At 51.5% G+C, this 22,023-nt stretch overlaps 1 protein-coding gene across 6 annotated transcripts; it reads left to right on the top strand.

Annotated features, from left to right (window-relative positions):
• Positions 1–5,104: 5,104 nt before the first annotated feature.
• RNPS1 (RNA binding protein with serine rich domain 1) lies at positions 5,105–21,620 on the top strand. Of its 6 annotated transcripts, none has more exons than XM_065537069.1 (8): positions 5,105–5,164; positions 8,464–8,651; positions 8,885–9,040; positions 9,909–10,100; positions 10,349–10,451; positions 10,753–10,906; positions 19,161–19,302; positions 20,679–21,620. In XM_065537069.1, exons 2-8 carry the CDS (start codon positions 8,581–8,583, stop codon positions 20,776–20,778), a joined length of 918 nt encoding a protein of 305 aa, XP_065393141.1. In that variant the 5' UTR covers positions 5,105–5,164; positions 8,464–8,580; the 3' UTR covers positions 20,779–21,620. The 6 variants fall into 6 exon arrangements, with proteins under 6 accessions (XP_065393141.1, XP_073884707.1, XP_073884709.1 ...); XM_074028606.1 differs by having other exon boundaries at positions 5,105–5,644; XM_074028608.1 differs by having other exon boundaries at positions 5,105–6,168.
• The last annotated feature ends 403 nt before the right edge of the window (positions 21,621–22,023 follow it).

The following is a 22,023-nucleotide window of genomic DNA, read 5'->3' as shown; positions in this document are numbered from 1 at the left end:
TGCTGCCCCATCATCCTGGTTCACGCCTCCCTCCTCATGGTCACCTCTGTGTTCAAGGAAGTGCTTGGCCGGGCGTGGTAGCTCACGCCTATGTAATCCCAGCACTTTAGGAGGCTGAGGAAGGCAGATAATGAAGTCAAAAGATCGAGACCATCTTGGCTAGCACGGTGAAACTCCGTCTGTACTAAAAATACAAAAAAATTAGCCAGGCGTGGTGGCAGGCGCCTGTAGTCCCAGCTACTGGGGAGGCTGAGGCAGGAGAATGGCGTGAACCCGGAAGGCAGAACTTGCAGTGATTGGAGATTGCGCCACTGCACTGCACTCCAACCTGGGCAACAGGGTGAGACTCCGTCTCGGGGGGGTGGGGGGGGAAGAAAGAAGTGCTCAAGTTCAGGGTGGGGTAGGGTGTGTGCAGTGGCCTCCGTCCAGTGTCTGTCACCTCCAGGCAGCTCCCTGCTGCGCCTGGACCCACCTGTGCCCTTGGCTCACTCCATCTTGCTGAGTTTCCCATCTCTGTCTTGCTGGCTGCTTTCAGAGACCAGGCCCAGAGTCCTCAAGACTCAGGTGACCTTGGCTACCCCTGGAATCCTGGACTAAAGATCTGCAATAAAAATGTGTCCAGCAGGGAACCATCCTGTTTGCTTTGCTTTTCTGAGTTCCTACAACAAACCAGCCAGGGTGCACTGTGGGGCATATGGACACAGGCCCTGGAGTATGGCTACTTCTGCCTGGGGGCGTCTGGGAGGCTTCCTGAGTGAGGTGGGGTCTCACCAGCTCCAGGGGACACCACTGCCGCGCACAAGGTAAGGGTGGGGGTGGAGGATCACCTCCGTGAGGACCCAGACCCCACCCACTGTGGCTGCGGTGGAGACTGCAGGTCTGTCTCAAGGCCCCAGGCCTGACACCTGCAAGAACAGAACCTAGGAGTGACAGAGGGGATTCCACCAGGCCAGCCCGGGGCTTGAACCCCAGCCAGGGCAGCTGCTGTCCACTGCCCCACCAGGTAACGCACCGACCCAGCTGCTGTTCAGCTCCCCTCCGGGCCAGCACCATGCTCATGGCATAGGCCGGCTGGGACCTCTGAGACCCCCACTCCCACACAGACTGGTCTGCATGGAGGCTGGTGCCTGGCTGCACTAATGGCCAGAGCCCCCTGCAGACAGGCAGCTCAAGGGGAGCTCCAGAATGCAGGAAATGGCCCAGCACGGGAGTCACTTAGGCTGCCCACCCCTCAGGGAACTGAGATGTCCCTCCTTCCAGATGCCCCCCGAACCTGAACATGCTGGGCATGCTCTGGTCACCCCACACAGGGGGCTCAGGGTGGGAGAGCTGGAGGCTGCCTGTAAGGGGCAAGGCCTCCTCCAGGAGGTAGGATGGGGTGGGGCAGGCGGGATCCCCTCCTCACCTGATGGGCCCTCGAGGCCAGGCTGCAGGCAGGCAGGAGGGGGCTGAAGCAGTGGGGTCAGGCCCGGGGAGCGGGGGCCCTGCCTTCCTTCCTCAACACACGGGGCTGCCCAGGCCCCGCTCCTGGGGCCGGGCCCACACCCCACAGACACTGGTGTCAGATGCTTCGGCTTGAAGGAGCTCCACATGGACCAGCTGCAGCTGCCCCTGGGTCCGCCTGGCCCAGGCAATACCACAGCATCACCAAGGCTCATCTAGCCATGGGCTCAGCCCCCAGGTCCTGAGAGGCACCCCAGGTGCCTCAGTCACAGTCCCAGGCAGCTCAGGTCCCAGGCGGCTCACGGTCACTATCCTTGACTTCATTGTAGCAGAAATGGAGTGCTTTGAGCTTGTGATGAGCACAGGCTCCCGATCCTGGGAGAGTCCAGACGTGCCCACTGGAGGGGCCCCAGGCCCTGATGATACCCACTCCTCAGACATGCAAACCCGGAGCCAGGGAGGCCTCAATGAACCGTATACTCTCCCAACAGACCAAGCTCACCCCACACCAGCACAAGGCCCTTTCAGACCCAGCCTGGCCACCCCAATGGACCTGGCCAGCACCTCCCCCAGCCCGACCCTCTCCAGACAGGTGCCAGGCTATGGTGACCTGCCTCTCAGCAGGCACGGCTCCTCCTCTGATGCCTCCCCCGAGGTCGAGTCATTACTCCCTCGTCCACCTGACTGGGCTGCACACGGCCTCAGTGCAGAGCCAGGTTTTAGTGGGTAAAAGGGCTCCCTTGCTGTGCTTTACCAGAGAATACAACACCCTCCCCAAAGCTCCTTCATGACCCACTGTGACCTGCAGCACCACCAAGCCCATCACCAACCCTGTGTCCCAGGCCACGAGCCTCTAAGCGCAGGCACTGCAGAAGCCACCAAGCAACAGAGGATGGAGGCAGGGAGGACATTCTGCCTTCATGAGGGCATGCCCTCAAAGACAGAGTCGCCCCAAACAGTCAGCAGGTGACCCTCAGCTCTGGGAAGGCAAGGGGAGGAGCTCAGGGCCATGGCCAGAGCCCACGAGAAGCCTGTGCCCAGCACTGCAGTGCTCTGGCCACTGCATAATGCCGTGTCCGCAAAGCCCTGCCTGCCCCCTGCAGCAAACCAGGGCCCCTGAGGCTCCAGAAGCCCCAGCTCCACTACCCTCAGCCTCCATGGCCTTAGCAGCCTGGCTCTGGGGCTGAGCTCCTGGAAGGACAGGGTGGGGGTAGGCTCCTGACTTTTATTTTCTCACGTTTCTTTCAGACATGCTTCTGCTGATCCTCAAAACGGCAAAAGCCAGGATGCTCAATTCTCAAAGCTCAACAGCTGATGGCACATTTGATGACAAAAATCAGTAATATTTAGAAACAATTTTGATTAAATTCATAAGTGCCTGAATAAATCATACTCGTCGATTTAATATAAAATGTGTGAAAGCTTATTCGCAGGCCAAATGAAATTACTGCAGAGCATTAAAAATCAGCAGGGGGAGGGCTGTCAGCCCAGCTGGTGCTGCGTCACCCCCACCCATGTCACGTGGGGTCACCAGGCTGCCCCTCCCCACCAGGTGTCAGTGGGGCCCTGGGCATGGGCTCTGGGTTTGGGGTCCTTCAGCACCTCTCTGACCACTGGACTCCAATGCACCTGAGAGAACTCCGCCTGTGCCTGCCTGGACCACTGAGACTGCCCCCTCCCCTAGCACCGACTCTGGGGCCCCTTCAGCAGGGGGGCGGTCCCTCTGTTCCACTTAACCTTCCATGCCTGGGCACAGCAGGTGTGACAGTAATGCAGAGAATCTAACTTACATGTCATCAAACCCAAATCCAACGGGGGTACCCAAACCAGACTGATGGGCCTGCCAGCCTCCACCCACAGGAACACACTGGTGACTTAGTGCGGTGGACTCGGGAGGTAGCTCCTCCTCCCAGCTGCCTTTGTCCCCAACTCCTCGCACATCCCTTAGCCCAGGGTGAAGAGTCAAGGGCACACCTGACACCCTCGGACAGGGCCAGAGGGAGCGGGCCCGGGCAGGAAGTCACCAAGAGCTGGCTTCCCACACAGAGAAGAGGGCAGTGACGGCAGACCACATCCCCACCATACAACCATTCACCCGCCCACCCACTCTGGGTCACCGAGCTGCACCCTGTCCTTTGCTCTGACATCTGAAGTCTCCAAGTCATGCTGGTTGTCTCCTCCCAAAGATCCGCTTGGATCTGCTTCCTTCTCCCTTCCTTGCTGCCAGGAAGCTGTTCAAAGTCGGAAGCTGAGCACACAGTCAATCCCTCCACAAATAATCAAAGGGCAACGACTACCTAACAGGCACAGCAGTGAACAAAACCCGGCCGGGGGCGGTGGTTCACGCCTGTAAAGTAATCCCAGCACTTTGGGAGGCCAAGGCGAACCTAGGAGCGAGCACTTTTGGAGCGAGCCTGAAAGCCTAGGAGCGGATCACGAGGTCAGAAGTTCGCGACCAGTCTGGCCAACATAGTGAAACCCAGTCTCTAATAAAAATACAAAAAATTAGCCGAGTGTAGTAGTGTGTGCCTGTAATCCCAGCTACTCGGGAGGCGGAGGCAGGAGAACCGCTTGAACCCGGGAGGCGGAGGTTGCAGTGAGCCGAGATCGCACCGCTGCACTTCAGCCTGGGCAACAGTGCGAGACTCTGTCAAAAAAAAAAAATTCCGCCGCGTCAGTGTGGGGCGTTGACGCGGAGCCTCCTGCCTGGGCCCCTACAGCGTCACCCCCTCCTCTGTGCCTGCCAGAGGCGCCACCTCTGGACTCTCCCAGAGTCGGACCCTGGTCGACAGTGTTCCCTGCTCGGACCCTGCACCGGCCGTTAGATGAAGCCTCGGCGCTGCGCCGTTCACACGCTCCGTGCTGCCTCCACTGAGAATTTGGCGCGGGCCTGCGAGCCTGTGCCCCGGCCTCCCTTCCCTGCTTCCAGCGAACCTCGGCGTCTGCTGTTCCCCCGCCGGGCGCGCCCTTCCACTCTAGTCTCAGCGGCAGTGTCACCTGCCCGGAGACGCCCCCCGTTGCACCCCATCTCCCATCCTCAAGCTCGTTGCTCTTCCTGCCCGCACAGCCCGCCTGCAGCGCCCACCCTGGAGGTCCGCCTGCGCGGAGGCCGCGTCCACGAGAGCACCCCAAACGCCACCAGTGGGTTTTGACCGCAGGAACGCAAGTCCTGCCCCAGCCCGTCTCTCCGAGCTACTTCCGCCCTGCAGGCCCCCACGCCCCGCCACGCAAGGCCGCAAAGGCTGCGCACCCCTCCTGTGCGACCACCCTGCCGCCCTCAGCACAGCCGGGCCTGGAGCCCCGCCTCCACCGCCGGCGACAGGGGCCAGAATCGGCCCGGGCGGGTCCAGGGAGCCCGCGCAAGGAAAGGGGCGGGGCACGGCCGCGATAACACCCTCCGCTCCGGACGACGAGCATCGGTTATCGCGCGGCCCTCCCAGGCTCAGCAGGCTACCCATGTGCTCGCTCCAGCAAGCGTGCAGCCAGTCCGGTCAGTCCCAGGGACTTTACCGGCGAGGAGACACCCTGAACGTCCCCAACGCGGCTACCACAAACTGCCTTGACTGTCTAACACTTCCCCGCCGGCGCCCATTGGGCCAGGCGTTTACGTCATCGCTACGCGCCGGACGGCGGCGTCTTCCCGCTCCTTGACTCTGACGTCAGAGCGGCGCCGGCCTCGGAGGCTGAGGAAAGCAGGAGGAGGTGGTGGCGGCGGGAAGATGTAAGTTGGGGCGGAATCCGACCGCATCCGTGTTTCGGGGGCTGCCCGTCAGGCCCGGCAGGACGCATCGTGAAGCCGGTCCACTTCTCAGCCCCGCAGTGCGGCGGTGGCCTGGCAGCGCGGTGCGGGCTCCGAGAAGAAAGAGTGTGGCCCGGGGCGGGCGGAGTGGGAGGTGTCGAGGCCGTGGCCCGGAAGTGATCGGGGCCGCCGCGGACGGAAGGGCGCCTCTGCTTCGTCCGCTCGGCGGTGGCCCAGCCAGGCCCGCGGGACTCGGAGCAGCGGTGAGCGCGGCCTCCGTTCTTGGGGCCCTCCCGCCGGGCCGGAGACCCAAGCCCCCAACGCCAGGCGCTGCCCTGGAAGCGCTTGCGGCCCGGCGCCTGGACGGGGAAGTTGTGAGTGAACGCGGACGGGGAGCGGCGAGGTCGGCGTGTCGGGCCGGTGCCGGCGGGCGCGGAGTTTCTTTGTGGGATGCGGTGGAAGGTCGGCCGATCCATCCTTCGGAGTCATTAATTCAAACGTGTACTCCGCGAACGTTTCCCGGACTCCCGTGTGCAATTGTCGGCGCTAGGCCGTGGGGATACGGCCCACTATGGACCGAACACGGTGTCCGAGCTCAGTTTGATGGGTTATCCCAGAGGGGTGGATACGGGAAGGTTAAGGTTGATGGAGGAGAAACGTGGAGTAGGCTTTTTGTCTTGATTTCTCATGAACTGTGCCTGAAATGTACTCTTAAATGGGGAAGGTGCTCTGAAGATTTATGCCGAAACGCCCTCTCCTCGAGATTTAACTAATTGTTCTCTCCTCTCTCTGGCTGTTGGACGCGCACCTTTCCGGAGGATGGGGGAGGTAACCGAGGTCCTGAGCCGGTACCTGAACTTGGGTGAACAGAGAACCTCAACTTTTGCTTTCTAGCACTCGACCGCACCCAGCGAGCCGTCCGCTTACTCAGTGGTTCTTAGTGTTTGGACTGCTTGAGAATAACTGGTGGTGTTTGATTCCACAAAGTACATTTGGGCAGATCTTTAAGTCTGGGGGGGTGGGGCTGAAATCTGCGGGTGTGACCTCCACTCTAGGTCTGTGCTGTCCAGTGAAGTAGCCATTGGCCACATGTGGCTACTAAGCATGTGAAATACAGCTCATCAAAACTGAAATGTTAAAACACATACCAGTTTTAGAAGACTATGAAAAAAAAGTAAACTTTTATTAGTAGATTTTTATGTTGATTATATGTTGGAAAGATAATATTTTGGATGTGTCAAGTGTTAAAAATTTCACCCATTTTTGTGATGTGGCTACTAAGGAATTTCAGGTGATGCTTGTGGCTCCTCACACTGTTTCTATTGGACATTTCTGCTGCAGGTGATCCTAAGGCAGATGAGTGCAGGAACCCTGCTGAGAGTTCAGAAATTACGTGTGACTTTGGAGACAAATGTCTGGGGGAGGGAGGAGCCTTTACAAATCTTGCTCCTAACATTATTGAGCTTTTCATTAATGCCCTGGGTAACTATAAAGTTGGAATTGTAATTGTCACCATATTGATAAGAAACTTGAGAAAGGTTAAGTGACTTGTCGAAAATTACACCGTAAAACCTCAAATCAAACCCAGGCCCTCTGGTTGCAGACTCTGAATTATACTCTGAATGATACTCACTGACTGTCCGAGGACACCAACAGTGTCGAGGCACTATCTGCTGGGTGTCTGCAGAACCTTACTATTCTAAAGCAAAACATGATACCCCCGGACAAGAGCAGCAGAGGTGGTGTTCGGCCCTCCTTGGCTCATTTGACTGTTTAAAGCCAGGTGCTTTTCTTTCTTGGGTCAGAACACGTTTTCAGCAGCATTTTGAAGCACCCCTGGCAGGTACTGCACAGGGAAACCAGGACCCCATTGGTGTGCTGTGTCCTCCTTACCAACTGGCTCTTGGAGAAGGTGAGACAGAAGTAGCTGAGACTCACATCCTGAGAGCTGCACTTAACAACTCCTGCAGCTTGTGCAGAACTTTACTGGAAATACTGAAGGCGTCCCTGGAAAATAGGGCCCATAACTAATTAGTTTGCTTTTGAGTAATGAGTAACCGCTATTTGAACACATTCTGCAGTCCAGGCATTTTGCTAAACTCTTACATGGCAGGCAGTCTCTCATGCAATTTCAGTGCCTACTTTTTTTTCATCTTATTTTTGAAAAATTTTTAAAGCACAGGAACGTCAAATTATACAATTAATACCCACATAAAGACTACTTAAGGGCCAGGTCTGGTGGCTCACGCCTGTAATCCCAGCACTTTGGGAGGCCAAGGTTGGCAGATGACAAGGTCAGGAGTTGGAGACCAGCCTGGTCAATATGGTGAAACCCTGTCTCTACTAAAAATACAAAAATTAGCCAGGCTTGATGGCAAGCACCTGTAGTCCCAGCTACTCAGGAGGCTGACGCAGAAGAAACGCTTGAACCCAGGAGGTGGAGGTTGCAGTGAGCCAAGATCGTGCCACTGCACTCCAGCCTGGGTGACAGAGCAAGTCTCCATCTCAAAAAAAAACAAAACAAAACTCAGAGGTTAAGAGTCTGTAAGTTATATTTCTGCTGTATTTGCTAGATGGTTTTTATCAATCTTAGTTTTTCTTTCAATCTTAGTTTTTCTCAATCTTAGTTTTTCTTTCAAAGTAAATTGCAGACTTGCATGTATTTTCCCCTACACTCAATATGCATATTATTAAAGTACAGTGCAATTACTGCTTTTTAAAATGATTCTTCTGCTTTTTAAATGTTCATATGGTACGTTTCATCTGTTTGCTTTTGGGTATTAAGTGTTTTAATGCTGGTACCAGTCACTTTTGAAATGATTTTTGCTTCCAGTCACATCCGTGTATCCTAAAGGCAAATTGCCACAATAAAAGAGGAGATCTAATCCTATCTGGAGACCACCCTTGAGTTAGGTTTTTCTCTGTTCTGCATGTGAATGTGGTGCTGTGGCATTTTGAAAGGACTGCAGGGGCTCATCAAACTTGTGGGTGAAAACTGAATTGTTCAGCCTGTAAAATAACAGTGATGGGCCCCACCATCTCCTCCATTTTTTTTAAGAAAAATATAAGTGGGGGCGACAGTTGTGCCTGTGCCTTCTGTGCAGGGTAGAGATGCCTCCATGAGCACATGGGGATTGTCCCTGTGTGTTCCTGACTGTGCGGACACTCATTGCTTACTGTGCTCCCTTGCTGTCTTTTTGTGTGCTCAGCTTTTGACTGCAAAGTAGACTTGTTGCCTTGCCAATTCGTTCACTCTTTAAACCCTTTTATCTTGTTATTAGGCTGCTCTTTGGCGTAAATTGCAATCGATTAGGGATCGTTTCTCAAAATCAAGTTAGAAGTGAGAGTTCAGATAAGTGAGGCCGCCATTGCTGCTTTGAACACCTCAGAAGGGGAGAATGGATTTATCAGGAGTGAAAAAGAAGAGCTTGCTAGGAGTCAAAGAAAATAATAAAAAGTCCAGCACTAGGTAATCCTTCTGTAAGATTTTTCTAGTGCTACTTGGGGGTGCTTACTGCTAGGGACCCGCAGAAAGGGGGAAGTGGAGAATGTTCTGCATTCTACAGTCAGTGTTCTGAGCCACAGGCCACTTTACTCTGATCACCTGGGGTTTCTGTGGCCCTGCTGATCCCCTCTTTTGGGTTGTGCTGTTTGGGTTTGGTCAGAGGAGCACACAGTCTCACACTCTTCCTCACCATCCAGGGCTCCTTCACCCACCAAACGCAAGGACCGCTCAGATGAGAAGTCCAAGGATCGCTCAAAAGATAAAGGGGCCACCAAGGAGTCAAGTGAGAAGGATCGCGGCAGGGACAAAACCCGAAAGAGGCGCAGTGCTTCCAGTGGTAGCAGCAGTACCAGGTGGGGCGGGCTGGCCTGGAGTCTGGAGGGGACCTGTGCCACAGCCACACCCCTACTCCCCACAGATGGCTCAGTTTTCTTGATTATTTACAATGAAAACACATCCTCTGATTGTTAGTACAGACCCTAATTTATGGCAGACTGGCCAGGTGTAGTGGCTCATGCCTGTAATCCTGGCCCTTTGGGAAGCCGAGGCAGGAGGATTGCTTGAGGCCTGGAGTTCAAGACCAGCCTGGGCAACAAAACAAGAGCTCATCTCTACAAAAAGTAATTTTTAAAATTAGCTGAGAGTGGTGGCATGCATCTGTAGTCCCAGCCACTTGGGAGGGCTGAGGCAAGAGAGTGGCTTGAGCCCAGGAGTTTGAGGAAAATAAAATTAGTCGGGTGTGGTGGTACATGCCTGTACTCCCTGCTACTCGGAAGGCTGAGTCAGGAGGATGGCTTGATTCCAGGGGATGGAAGCCGCAGTGTGCGGAGATCATGCCACTGCACTCCAGCCTGGGTGACAGACCCTGTCTCAAAATTAAAAATCAATCAAGCCTGGGTCAGCCTCAGCCAGCAGCTGCCTTCCCAGCCTGAGTTGACAGTTCCGACTTTTGCCAGAGTCCTTTGCCTCTCAGCAGGAAAGGCTTCTGTATGGGTAGAAGGCCGCCCGTCCCCTCCGTCCTGTTCCACACACAATGTGACACCTAGGGCTCTGGCTTGCTGGGGGATTGGGGGGTGATGTTTTCCCCATTGGGGAAAGCAGTGAGGCCTGGAGACACCCAAACAGCAGCCTTCTCCTGGAGGGAACGCAACAGACTTGGAGGAGGCGTCTGTACTGTGAGACTTGGCACGTGGTGGTTGTGACACCTCATCTTGCCCTCAGATCTCGGTCCAGCTCGACTTCCAGCTCAGGCTCCAGCACCAGCACTGGCTCAAGCAGTGGCTCCAGCTCTTCCTCAGCATCCAGCCGCTCAGGAAGCTCCAGCACCTCCCGCAGCTCCAGCTCCAGCAGCTCTTCCGGCTCTCCAAGTCCTTCTCGGCGCAGACACGACAACAGGAGGCGCTCCCGCTCCAAGTGAGTGCCCTGTGTCTGGGATCTAAAGTTTACAAGCTGGGGGCTACAGATTTACCATTGACGTTATAAAAGGGACCCAGAAGGAGTCTTTCTGTGTTAGTAGGATTTCTGAGACAGGAGTAATGCAACTAGTGGGAAAGTCTTCCTTGGGAAAACTGTCACACAAGCAGATAAGAGCCCACTCGAAAGGAATCTAGTACATTTTGAGTTGACAGAAACTGTTTCTGGTGTTTTGTTTTCTCAATCAGATCCAAACCACCTAAAAGAGATGAAAAGGAGAGGAAAAGGCGGAGCCCATCTCCTAAGCCCACCAAAGTGCATATTGGGAGACTCACCAGGAATGTGACAAAGGTGAGGATCACGGATGTCTCCAGTGAGCAGTGGGGTGTAGACAAGCAAGCCTGTGCCTGCAGGTGAGCTTAGAACGTAGCCTTTCAGGGACTGGGGCACGTGGTTTGAGTAGAGCACTGATTCGTTCCTTTTAGTGGACCATTAATACATGTGTCTAGGAGATTAATCCCAGAACAACACTGGTACTTGTCAGATGGAATGTTTTATCCTGCTGAGGTTTTAGTCATGATGTGGTGAACTCTCTGCGTCTGACATGACTGACTGGTAGGTGGGCGTTCGAGTGATCCTTCTTTCCCTCTAGGATCACATCATGGAGATATTTTCCACCTATGGGAAAATTAAAATGATTGACATGCCCGTGGAAAGGATGCATCCCCATCTGTCCAAAGGCTATGCATACGTAGAGTTTGAGAATCCAGATGAAGCTGAGAAGGCGCTGAAGCACATGGATGGAGGTGGGTGACCCTGCCACACACCCCTGACCTCTCAGAGTCCCGCCGCTACTAGGAACTTTCAAACTGATTTCCAACTGTGCTGCGCTTCTTTTTGTTTGTTTGAGATGGAGTTTCACACTTGTCGCCCAGGCTGGGGTGCAGTTCCCAGACCAAACTGAGGTTTGGGCTGCTATTTCTCATTGCCCAATAACAAGATGCACATTAACTGACTAGGTAGAGAGTTTTTATTTCTGCAACCGATTGCAGGGAAAAGACCTGGAAATTATTGCCAGACCAACTTAAAATTACAAAGTTTTTCAGGGCTTATATACTTTCTAAGCTATATGTTTATACGTAAGTTTACATTTATCTAAGGACGTAAGTGATTAACTTCTTTTAATCTATAACTAAGGATTGAGTCTTGAAGACCTTTGTCTGGAGCTTCAGTAAATTTACTTAATTTAAATGGGTGTAAGTGCTGGGGTAATTACCCTTACTTTGCCTTCTGCTGAATCACAGAGGTTTGGGGAGTTTTCTTCCCAATAAAACGGCTTAACCCTAAGGGAGTCTTGTTAGGAATACCTTCATTATTTTGTTATGTTTTTAAGACCCAGGAAAGGCCTAAGCTAAACTCTTTGTGCTTTTCTTATATCCCAGCCTTTGTATAGGGGCCTTGGCTTTTAATATTTAACTGCTTAGACAGTACTAAAACACTTGTTACAGAGGCCTGCGTTAGTGAGACCTGGCCTGCCACAATCCCCACTGTGAATTTGCTCGTGTTTTTTCATGGTTGTATATTTATTTATTAATCACGAGAATCGTAGGGAGATGGAGCGTTGTAATCTTTCCGGCTGCTGCTTGCTGAGAAAGGGTTGTCATCACCGGGCGTGGAACACAGCGCTGGAGCGGAAAAGGTCGATTTGTTCTGATAGCACTTTCTGTTTTGGGGGCTTAGAGGCAGCACCTGCTGAAACATAATAGTATGCAACAGCAACACATATAAACAGGTTGCTGCTGTTTTCTTTTTTTTTTTTTTTTTTTTTTTTTTGAGACGGAGTTTCACTCTGTCGCCCAGGTTGGAGTGCAGTGGCCGGATCTCAGCTCACTGCAAGCTCCGCCTCCCGGGTTCACGCCATTCTCCTGCCTCAGCCTCCCGAGTAGCTGGGACTACAGGCGCCCGCCACCTCTCCCGGCTGGTTTTTTTCTATTTTTTTAGTAGAGACGGGGTTTTACCATGTTAGCCAGGATGGTCTCGATCTCCTGACCTCGTGATCCGCCTGTCTCGGCCTCCCAAAGTGCTGGGATTACAGGCTTGAGCCACCGCACCCGGCCTGCTGTTTTCTTCTGAAGTTTAGTCTTCAGTTTACAGGGCTTGAGGAAAGCACAGCTTAGGTTTCAGTGATTTCCAATTAGGAAAAAGGAAAAAATTGAAAACATTATTTGGGTGTACTATAGTTTTTGAAACAATTTTTTTTAGCTTCCCATTTTTATTAAAAGACAAATTATGGTAGGATCGGTTTGTTTTATTATACTTGGCTTGATTATTTGTATGCAATGGAGCAAGAATCATAATTTTTTCTATAGGCCTTTTAAATGGGCTTGGATGGAACTTCATTTCCATAGAAGAAATCTGAGATAATACCTTTTTAAACCCAAGCCCAGCCATGGATATGTACCATTAAATACCTATGAGTTGGGTGAAATCCTCTCCTCTTGAGGTTCCAAGATAACTTGGGGTTTTTGTCCTGTTAGAAAGTGACATGTTTTACTTCCCACAGATTAGAAACCCTGTACAAGGACTGTGTACACAAAATAGGCGGCCAGTTTTTTATTTGTCTTCTGTTACAAAAGAAAACATTTCTATTGCACTTATGCAAATACCATAAATTAAGAATGCATACAAATAGACTGGGCGAGATGGATCACCTGAGGTCAGGAGACTGAGACCAGCCTGATCAACATGGTGAAACCCCATCTGTAATAAAAATACAAAAATTAGCTGGGCATGGTGATGCACACCTGTGGTCGCAGCTACTCGGGAGGCTAAGGCAGAAGTATTGCTTGAACCTGGGAGGCAGGGATTGCTGCGAGCCAAGATCACGCCACTGCGCTCCAGCCTGGGCAAGAAAGTGAGACTAGGTCTCAAAAAAAAGAATACAAACACACAAATAGTTTCCAAATTTTGAAGAAATTAGGTGGAGAGAAACAAATAAGTTCCAAGTTTTGTTCATAGGAGTATACTTAATTGTTAAAAGCTGTTAATAACTTACAACTTTTTTTGGACTTTGAAAAGCAAACTAAAGGATTGGGAATGTTTTAAGCAAAAAGTTAAAAAGATTACTTCAGTGTCCTATTAGTTCAGCTTATCCAGTTAATTTCTGCCCTGCTTGATATTAATGAACGCTTTACATCTTTTTTCCGAGACGGAGTCTCGCCCTGTCCCCCAGGCTGGAGTGCAGTGGTGTGATCTATGCTCACTGCAAGCTCTGCCTGCCGGGTTCACGCCGTTCTCCTCCCTCGGCCTCTGGAGTAGCTGGGACTACAGGCTCCTGCCAGCATGCCCAGCTCATTTTTTGTATTTTTAGTAGAGACAGGGTTTCACCATGTTAGCCAGGATGGTCTCGATCTCCTGACCGCGTGATCCGCCTGCCTCAGCCTCCCAAAGTGCTGGGATTACAGGCGTGAGCCACCACGCCTGGCCTCATTATAGCTCTTTAAGAGTCCTGAACGGTTTTCCTTTATTCTGATGTCACAATCTCCAAAGTTATTAGAAATGTGTATTTAAGAGCACCTGTTAGAACTCTATAGCTGATTATAAAACCACCTTCTAAAGAGGATTAAAACAAGACAACAATTGTTTATGGATGACAAAGATTTTAGGGTAGCCATAGTTAAAGACACAGTTGACGAGGAAGTTTGTTAACTCTGTGGCACACAATAATTTAACATGATTATAATTACTACGGATAATGTACACTAGGATACATTGCAATTGTAGGAGTTTTATGTGATTTTGGAACACATATCTATAACATTTATAAAAATATAGTCCAAACAAAGCCAAACCCCATTTTATATTTGGCGATGCTTCCTGAGTGATTTTTGGTACCAAATAAGCCAAATTTCACCTTTACACATTAGTGTGCTGTTAATGTTAAACCCAATTCTTTCTTTTTTTTTTTTTTTTTTTTTTTTTTTGAGACTGATTTTTCTGCTCTTGTTGCCCAGGCTAGAGTACAATGATGCAATCTTGGCTCACTGCAACTTCCGCCTCCCGAGTTCAAGCGATTCTCCTGCCTTAGCCTCCCGAGTAAATGGGATTACAGGCGCCCTCCACTACAGCCAGCTAATTTTTGTATTTTTAGTAGAGACATGGTTTCACCATGTTGGTCAGGCTGGTCTTGAACTCCTGACCTCAGGTGATCCATCTGCCTTGGCCTACCAAAGAGTTGGAATTAACAGGCGTGAGCCCTGCACCTGGCCTAAACGCAATTTTAATGCTTAATTTACAGAAAAACTGGATGATGCACCTTTAACTTTAGCCCACATGTTTACATACAGAATTTTCTTTACAATCAGCCTCCTACAACTTTTTTTGAGACAGAGTCTTACTCTGTCGCCCAGGCTGGAGTGCAGTGGCATGATTTTGGCTCACTGCAACTTCCACCTTCTGGGTTCAAGCAATTCTCCTGCCTCAGCCTCCCCAAGTAGCTGGGACAACAGACAGGCACCACCACACCCAGCTAGTTTTTTTGTATTTTTAGTAGAGACTGGGTTTCACCATGTTGGCCAGGCTGGTCTCGAACTCCTGACCTCAACTGATCACCCACGTTGGCCCCCCAAAGTGCTGGGATTACAGGCGTGAGCCACTACACCTGGCCCCCAAATTTCTTAAACCTTTATTTTTATTTTATCCAACTGAAAACAATCCTTTAACCTCTTTTTTTTTTTTTCTTCTTTTTTTTTTTTTTTTTGACAGAGTTTCACTCTTGTCACCCAGCCTGGAGTGCAATGGTGCAATCTCGGCTCACTGCAACCTCCACCTCCTGGGTTCGAGTGATCCTCCTGCCTCAGCCTCCCAAGTAGCTGGGATTACAGGCTCCTGCCGCCAAACCTGGCTAATTTTTGTGTTTTTAGTAGAGATGGGGTTTCACCACGTTGGCCAGGCCTGTCTGAAACTGCTGACCTCAGGTGATCCTCCCGCTTCGACCTCCCAAAGTGCTGGGATTACAGGCACGAGCCAACGCGCCTGGCATGGATTCCAGTTCTCTTAGTGGGTGTGTGATTACCGAAAAGATGTTTTAGGAGGACGTTTTTTTTGTAGCTCCAGTTTAAAGGAACATTAGTCTTGGGGGAAGAAAATTAGGAAATAGGCGTAGATTAACATAGATTAACATTTTAGGGAGTTTCCAATCTGTTAAAAGCTTAAGTATCAAATTCAGGTTTCTTTTTTTTTTTTTTTTTTTTTTTTGAGACGGAGTCTGGCTCTGTCACCCAGGCTGGAGTGCAGTGGCGCGATCTCGGCTCACTGCAAGCTCCGCCTCCCAGGTTCACGCCATTCTCTTGCCTCAGCCTCCCGAGTAGCTGGGACTACAGGCGCCCGCCACCTCGCCCGGCTAGTTTTTTGTATTTTTTAGTAGAGACGGGGTTTCACCGTGTTAGCCAGGATGGTCTCGATCTCCTGACCTCGTGATCCGCCCCTCTCGGCCTCCCAAAGTGCTGGGATTACAGGCTTGAGCCACCGTGCCCGGCCAAATTCAGGTTTCTTACATAGAATACATTTGGCTTTTTATATGGGAATATTTTCTTTAATCATTTCTGAGAACCAGAAGTTTCCCAGTGTTTCAGCATTTTTAGTTTTATTTTGCTGAGTGACTGGATTTACTGAATTTATACAGTTTCTTTTTTTTTTTTTTTTTTTTTTTTTTGAGACGGAGTCTTGCTGTGTCACCCAGGCTGGAGTGCAGTGGCCGGATCTCAGCTCACTGCAAGCTCCGCCTCCCGGGTTTTTACGCCATTCTCCTGCCTCAGCCTCCCGAGTAGCTGGGACTACAGGCGCCCACCACCTCGCCCGGCTAGTTTTTTGTATTTTTTAGTAGAGACGGGGTTTCACCGTGTTAGCCAGGATGGTCTCGAACTCCTGACGTCGTGATCCGCCCGTCTCGGCCTCCCAAAGTGCTGGGATTACAGGCTTGAGCCACCGCGCCCGGCCTATACAGTTTATTTCTTAAACTCCTGTATCATAACCACTCATGACGTTTATAGCTATTTGTATCTGGGCAGAATCTTTTTTTCTTTTTCTTTTTTTTTTTGAGACGGAGTCTCGCTCTGTCGCCCAGGTTGGGGTGCAGTGGCGTGATCTCGGCTCACTGCAAGCTCCGCCTCCTGGGTTCACGCAATTTTCCTGCCTCAGCCTCCCGAGTAGCTGGGACTATGGGCACCCGCCATTACGCCCATCTAAATTTTTGTATTTTTGTATTTTTAGTAGAGACGGGTTTCACTCTGTTAGCCAGGATAGTCTCAATCTTCTGACCTCGTGATCCGCCTGTCTCAGCCTTCCAAAGTGCTGGGATTACAGGTGTGAGCCACCGCGCCTGGCCAGCAGAATGGTTTTAAAAGCGCATGGACCCTTGTGAATAGTTTTGGGTGGCATTTTGTCCTCAAGTCAGCATTTTGAGGAATGTGGAGTTGTCTCTGCGCCACTCCCTGCTGCTCTGACTGAGGCAGCTGGCGCTGAGAACACAGTCCACAGTGCTGTCTGGGCTGCCAGGCCTGGTGGGGAGTGGGGTGTGCATGCCCCAGAACTTTATCCTCTGAGGCCCTATTACAAACTGTATAAATAGCTTAACTGGTTTTTTTCAGTAATTGCCCTTCAGGCATTAGGAAAGTTTCCTTGATATTTGGCTAACTTCTCTTTCAAGTTACTTAAGTCCTGAAATGGGTTAGGAGCTCTTTGCTCTCACATCAGCTGCTGGCCTTGTAAGTCACACCTTTGCTTTGGAGTCTGCTGATTATCTGCTATTTGACAGTCTGAGCACTTGCTGAGCTAAAAACCCAGGAGACCCAGGTACCTTCTGGGTGGGTGTGATTATAGACATTCCAACTTTTCGTAAGATTCTGGTAGGATTTTTTTTGTGTGTCCTCCATACTGTCTTTGAATGGAGTGAGTCCACCCTGTCTCCAGAGGAGATGAGAAGGGGTTGGCCTTTACTGGCAGCTACACAGAAGATGGATTTTTTTTTCATTATTGTAGAGTCAGTGCTGTGAAATCTCTAATTTGGGCTAACTTAGGCTGAATTTACTGAAGTTAAACCTTTTAAGTATGTTCTGAATACATAGCCACGTGCCCAAGTTAGTCCCCATGTACCTTGAAGGTACAGTTGAGAAAACAAAAGAGCCCTTTACCCCTTAGGGCACAAAAGGGGTTGTGCTTGGGCTTCTGATATCCCCAGCTACCAGACAATTCTTGAGGTTGGGGCACATGCTCCCCTTCCTGGGTTTGCACCTGCATTTCCTTTCCTCTCTCCCTGGAGCCCACATCCCACACTGCCTCTCCTCGCTTCATGCACATGGCATGTGTTTCAGTGCCATCCCCATGCAGAGCCACCTCTCTGAGACTGCTTGTTTCCAAACACAAAGTCCTTGGCATCTCCTGAAACTTCCTTCGTGCTGCTCCCCACCGAAGCCCCACCTCTCTGTCAATGGAAGCTCATCCCGATGGTCCCTTACCACCCCCATCACATCCATCACCAAGCTCTGGCTATTTTATCTCCCAGCTGTTCCCTGAATCCTTCCATTTCCCTACCAAATCATTTGATGTTGATTCATGCTCCTCTCAGTGCCGCAGAGCCCTCCTAAGAGAAGTTCTCGCCCTTCTCTTAGCCCCAGACCTGGCTTCCCTTGGTTGGAGGAGAAGGAAGCGCAAATGCTGATACTACCTGCATGGCCCTACCAGGAAGCCCCACCCTGACCCTGGGGCCTTCTGTTGCCTTCTCTCACCAGTGCTTTGGTTCCTTCCCAGCACAGGGCCCCGCAGAGCCCTTCTCTTCCACCTAGCAGATTCCAGCACATTCTTTTCTTTTCTTTTCTTTTCTTTTTTTTTTTTTCCTTGAGATGGAGTCTCAGTCTGTTGCCCAGGCTGGAGTGCCGTGGCTTGATGTCAGCTCACTGCAACCTCCACCTCCCTGGTTCAAGAGATTCTTTTGCCTCAGCCTCCTGAGTAGCTGCGATCACAGGCACATGCCACCATGCCCAGCTAATTTTTGGTTTTTTTGGTTTTTTTTTGGCCGGGCACGGTGGCTCAAGCCTGTAATCCCAGCACTTTGGGAGGCCGAGACGGGCAGATCACGACGTCAGGAGATCGAGACCAGCCTGGCTAACACGGTGAAACCCCGTCTCTACTAAAAATACAAAAAACTAGCCGGGCGAGGTGGCGGGCGCCTGTAGTCCCAGCTACTCGGGAGGCTGAGACAGGAGAATGGCGGGAACCCGGGAGGCGGAGCTTGCAGTGAGCTGAGATCCGGCCACTGCACTCCAGCCTGGGTGACAGAGCGAGACTCTGTTTCAAAAAAAAAAAAAAAAAATTTTTTTGTATTTTTAGTAGAGATGAGGTTTCACCATGTTAGCCAGGCTGGTCTCAAACTCCTGACATCGTGATCCACCTGCCTCAGCCTCCCAAAGCGCTGGAATTACAGGCATAAGCCTCTGCACCTGGCCTCCAGCACATTGTTTAGCTCTTGACTTGGATGACTCTTGACCTGCGAAGCTGCCTTGACACATGGACATTGGTGTCTCCTGTTGGTGTCCATGCTTCTTTTTCTCATGAAACATTAATCATAATGTTATTTCTGTGATTATCTTTTTTTTTTTTTTGAGACAGAGTTTTACTCTTGTTGCCCAGGCTGGAGTGCAGTGGCACGATCTCCGCTCACTGCAGCCTCTGGTTCCCGGGTTCACGCCATTCTCCTGCTTCAGCCTCCCAAGTAGGTGGGACTGTAGGTGCCCGCCACCACGCCCAGCTGATTTTTTGTATTTTTAGTAGAGATGAGGTTTCAACATGTTAGCCAGGATGGTCTCAATCTCCTCACCTCGTGATCTGCTTGCGTCAGCCTCCCAAAGTGCTGGGATTACAGGCGTGAGCCACCGTGCCTGGCCCTATTTCTGTGATTATCTTACATTGTCATTGTCCCCCCAGGCTTGTCTCGTTCACTGTGACATGCCTTGTCTAGGGTAGATGCTTGTTAGATGTTTTATGACTTGCTCTCTTTTTCAACAGGACAAATCGATGGCCAGGAGATCACTGCCACTGCCGTGCTGGCCCCCTGGCCTAGGCCACCACCCAGGAGATTTAGCCCTCCCAGGAGAATGTTGCCACCACCGCCCATGTGGCGCAGGTCTCCGCCACGGATGAGGAGAAGGTAAACAATCTGTAGTTTTAGTGGACTAACCAGGCCACAAACCTCATGTGACTGCAGTGGCTTTGGGACCCTCTATCCAGCCCTGCCTGCCTGCCTTCTGCTGCGGTGGCAGGAGGGGGAGGGGGGCAGAGAGGAGGAGCCCTTCAGAGCTCATGGAGAGAGCAGGAGACGCCCTAGAGTTGCACCAACACAGCTTCATGAGTCTGGGCAATGGTGTGGTATGGCCTTCCTAGGAGACCACTAGACCTGTGAGCCCAGGTGCAGGCCCACTTTTTTTCTGAGCTAACAAGAAGGGCTGGGAGAGGGAGAAGTTGGGGGTCAGAAGAGTTGTGGGGCGGGGGTGGTAATCCCTCGGCAGACGCCACAGTTCGGCCTCCCTTGCCAATGGTGAGCTGTGCTTTCAGCCTTTGGGGAAGAGGAGGAAAGCCTGGGCTTCTGCCTTGGGTCTCACAAGCACCCGTTCCCAAGAGCTCAGGGCAGGCCCATCAGGTGGGACCTGTCCCAATTTCTGGTATTAAAAACTAAAACTTCGGCTGGGTGTGGTGGCTCACGCCTGTAATCCCAGCACTTTGGGACGCTGAGGTGGGCGGATACGAGGTCAGGAGATTGAGACCATCCTGGCTAACACATTGAAACCCCATCTCGGCTGGGCGCGGTGGCTCAAGCCTGTAATCCCAGCACTTTGGGAGGCCGAGGCGGGTGGATCACGAGGTCAGGAGATCGAGACTATCCTGGCTAACACGGTGAAACCCCGTCTCTACTAAAAATACAAAAAATTAGCCGGGCGTGGTAGCGGGCGCCTGTAGTCCCAGCTACTTGGGAGGCTGAGGCGGGAGAATGGCATGAACCAAGGGGGCGGAGCTTGCAGTGAGCCGAGATCGCGCCACTGCACTCCAGCCTGGGAGACACAGCGAGACTCCGTCTCAAAAAAAAAAAAAAAGAAACCCCATCTCTACTAAAAATAGAAAAAATTAGCTGTGCGTGGTGGCGGGCACCTGTAGTCCCAGCTACTTGGGAGGTTGAGGCAGGAGAATGGCGTGAACCCGGAAGGTGGAGCTTGCAGTGAGCTGAGATTGCACCACTGCACTCAGCCTGGGCGACAGAGTGAGACTCCATATCAAAAAAAAGAATACAAATATTAGCTGGGCATGGTGGCGCACGCCTGTAGTCCCGTTTGTTTGGTAGGGTGAGGCAGGCGAATCGCTTCAAGCCGGGAGGCAGAGGTTGTGGTGAGCCGAGATCGTGCCACTGCACTCTGACCTGGCGACAGAGTGAGATTCTGTCTCAGAAAAGTAAAACTGGGGAATTACCCAGAAAGAAGCTAGCTTGCCCCTACAGCCTGAGCTACTCTGATGTGGTTTCTCCTCTTCCTGCAGGTCCCGCTCTCCGAGGCGCAGGTCCCCTGTGCGCCGGAGATCACGCTCCCCGGGACGCCGCCGCCACAGGAGCCGCTCCAGCTCCAACTCCTCCCGATAAACAGGCCACTGAAGCTCTCGCCCCTGTAACTTATACCCCACCCAGCTCAGTTTTGTCACTTTTCTAGCCAAAGGAAGATCAGTAGGAAAGCAAACCCTTCACTCGGGCAGAATTTGCAGGCAGCAGTCAGCACCCCTCTGCCAGCCGGGCTCTGGCTGCAGAAGTGCTGTTGGTTCGGGTGTTGTGTGCCTGTCAAGATTCCCTCCGGTTTTCTGGCTAGGAAGCTCGCCCGCTTCCAGTTTCTAAGAGTCAGTTCAGTGGCAGGGCCACCAGGGACAGGTGAGGCTCTGGGGGGTGGTGTGACCCTGCCTGCCTGGGAGCACACTTTTCCCTTCCCTAGTGACCTGAGATGGTTGCCAGACTGTGCCCTTGCTGTTGCTGGGCGGTGTCCTTTTGGAAAGGGAGCCGTCCCGAGCTTTAGTGCAGCTGCCAACCCTGTTAGCCTCGGCCTCTTGAGGCCTCTTCCAAGTTCAAGGGTCACACACCCCCAAAGATCCTCTCACCTATGGTAATTGCTGTGCATGGTTCTGTCTGTCCGTGCACCCATGCACACACCCCACCCCACCACCCTACTCTGAAATTGGCGAGTGAGAGCCAGCTGTGCGGGATCATCATGCAGCCATGGTTGTGCCTGCCCTTCGTGGTGGTCTTTCAGGTTATCTTGGCAACATGTACATTGCTTTTTTTTTTTTTTTTTTGCTTTTTTGCTTTTATTGTACAGTCAGTACTATAAAATTTCTCTTTGAGTTTTATACCTTTGTAGCATTTTAGATGACATTGTGTTTGTACTTTGTTGTGTAGAGTGGAAGAATTGTGTTGAATAAACCCAAGATTGGAATGCAGATCTAGTACTGGGTTCACTGCCTTCTCACTGTACCCTCGCCCCTAGTAACTTTCTGTTCCTCAACATCCACAGTGGCACCTCCAATGCTTTGTCAGGAGAATCTAGGGTTTGTGTGCTGTGGGTATTAGGTTGCTGCTGTGGTGGAGATGGTTTTATCACCCCCTCGGAATGTGTGTGTGTTTTGAGACAGACTCTCGCTCTTTCACCCAGGCTGGAGTGCGTACCATGGTGCGATCATAGCTCACTACAGCCTCCAACTCCTGTTTCAGCCTCCAGAGTAGCAGGGGAAATTTTTTTTTTTTTTTTTTTTTTCAGACGGAGTCTCTTGCCTGGGTTGGAGTGCAGTAGTGTGTTCTTGGCTCACTACAACCTCTGCCTCCTGGGTTCAAGCGATTTTCCTG

Source organism: Macaca fascicularis, chromosome 20, assembly GCF_037993035.2.
Source record: "Macaca fascicularis isolate 582-1 chromosome 20, T2T-MFA8v1.1".
NCBI classification, from domain to species: Eukaryota; Metazoa; Chordata; class Mammalia; order Primates; family Cercopithecidae; genus Macaca; species Macaca fascicularis.
Note: the sequence above shows the minus strand (reverse complement) of the source record. Positions and strands in the feature narration are given on the sequence as shown.

Excerpts from the sequence above, each read along its gene's own strand:
- RNPS1 (XM_065537069.1), top strand. The coding sequence starts at position 8,581 with ATGGATTTATCAGGAGTGAAAAAGAAGAGCTTGCTAGGAGTCAAAGAA. Across the intron at positions 8,652-8,884 it reads AATAAAAAGTCCAGCACTAG|GGCTCCTTCACCCACCAAAC; the intron begins GTAATCCTTCTG and ends CTCACCATCCAG. Across the intron at positions 19,303-20,678 it reads CCGCCACGGATGAGGAGAAG|GTCCCGCTCTCCGAGGCGCA; the intron begins GTAAACAATCTG and ends CTCTTCCTGCAG.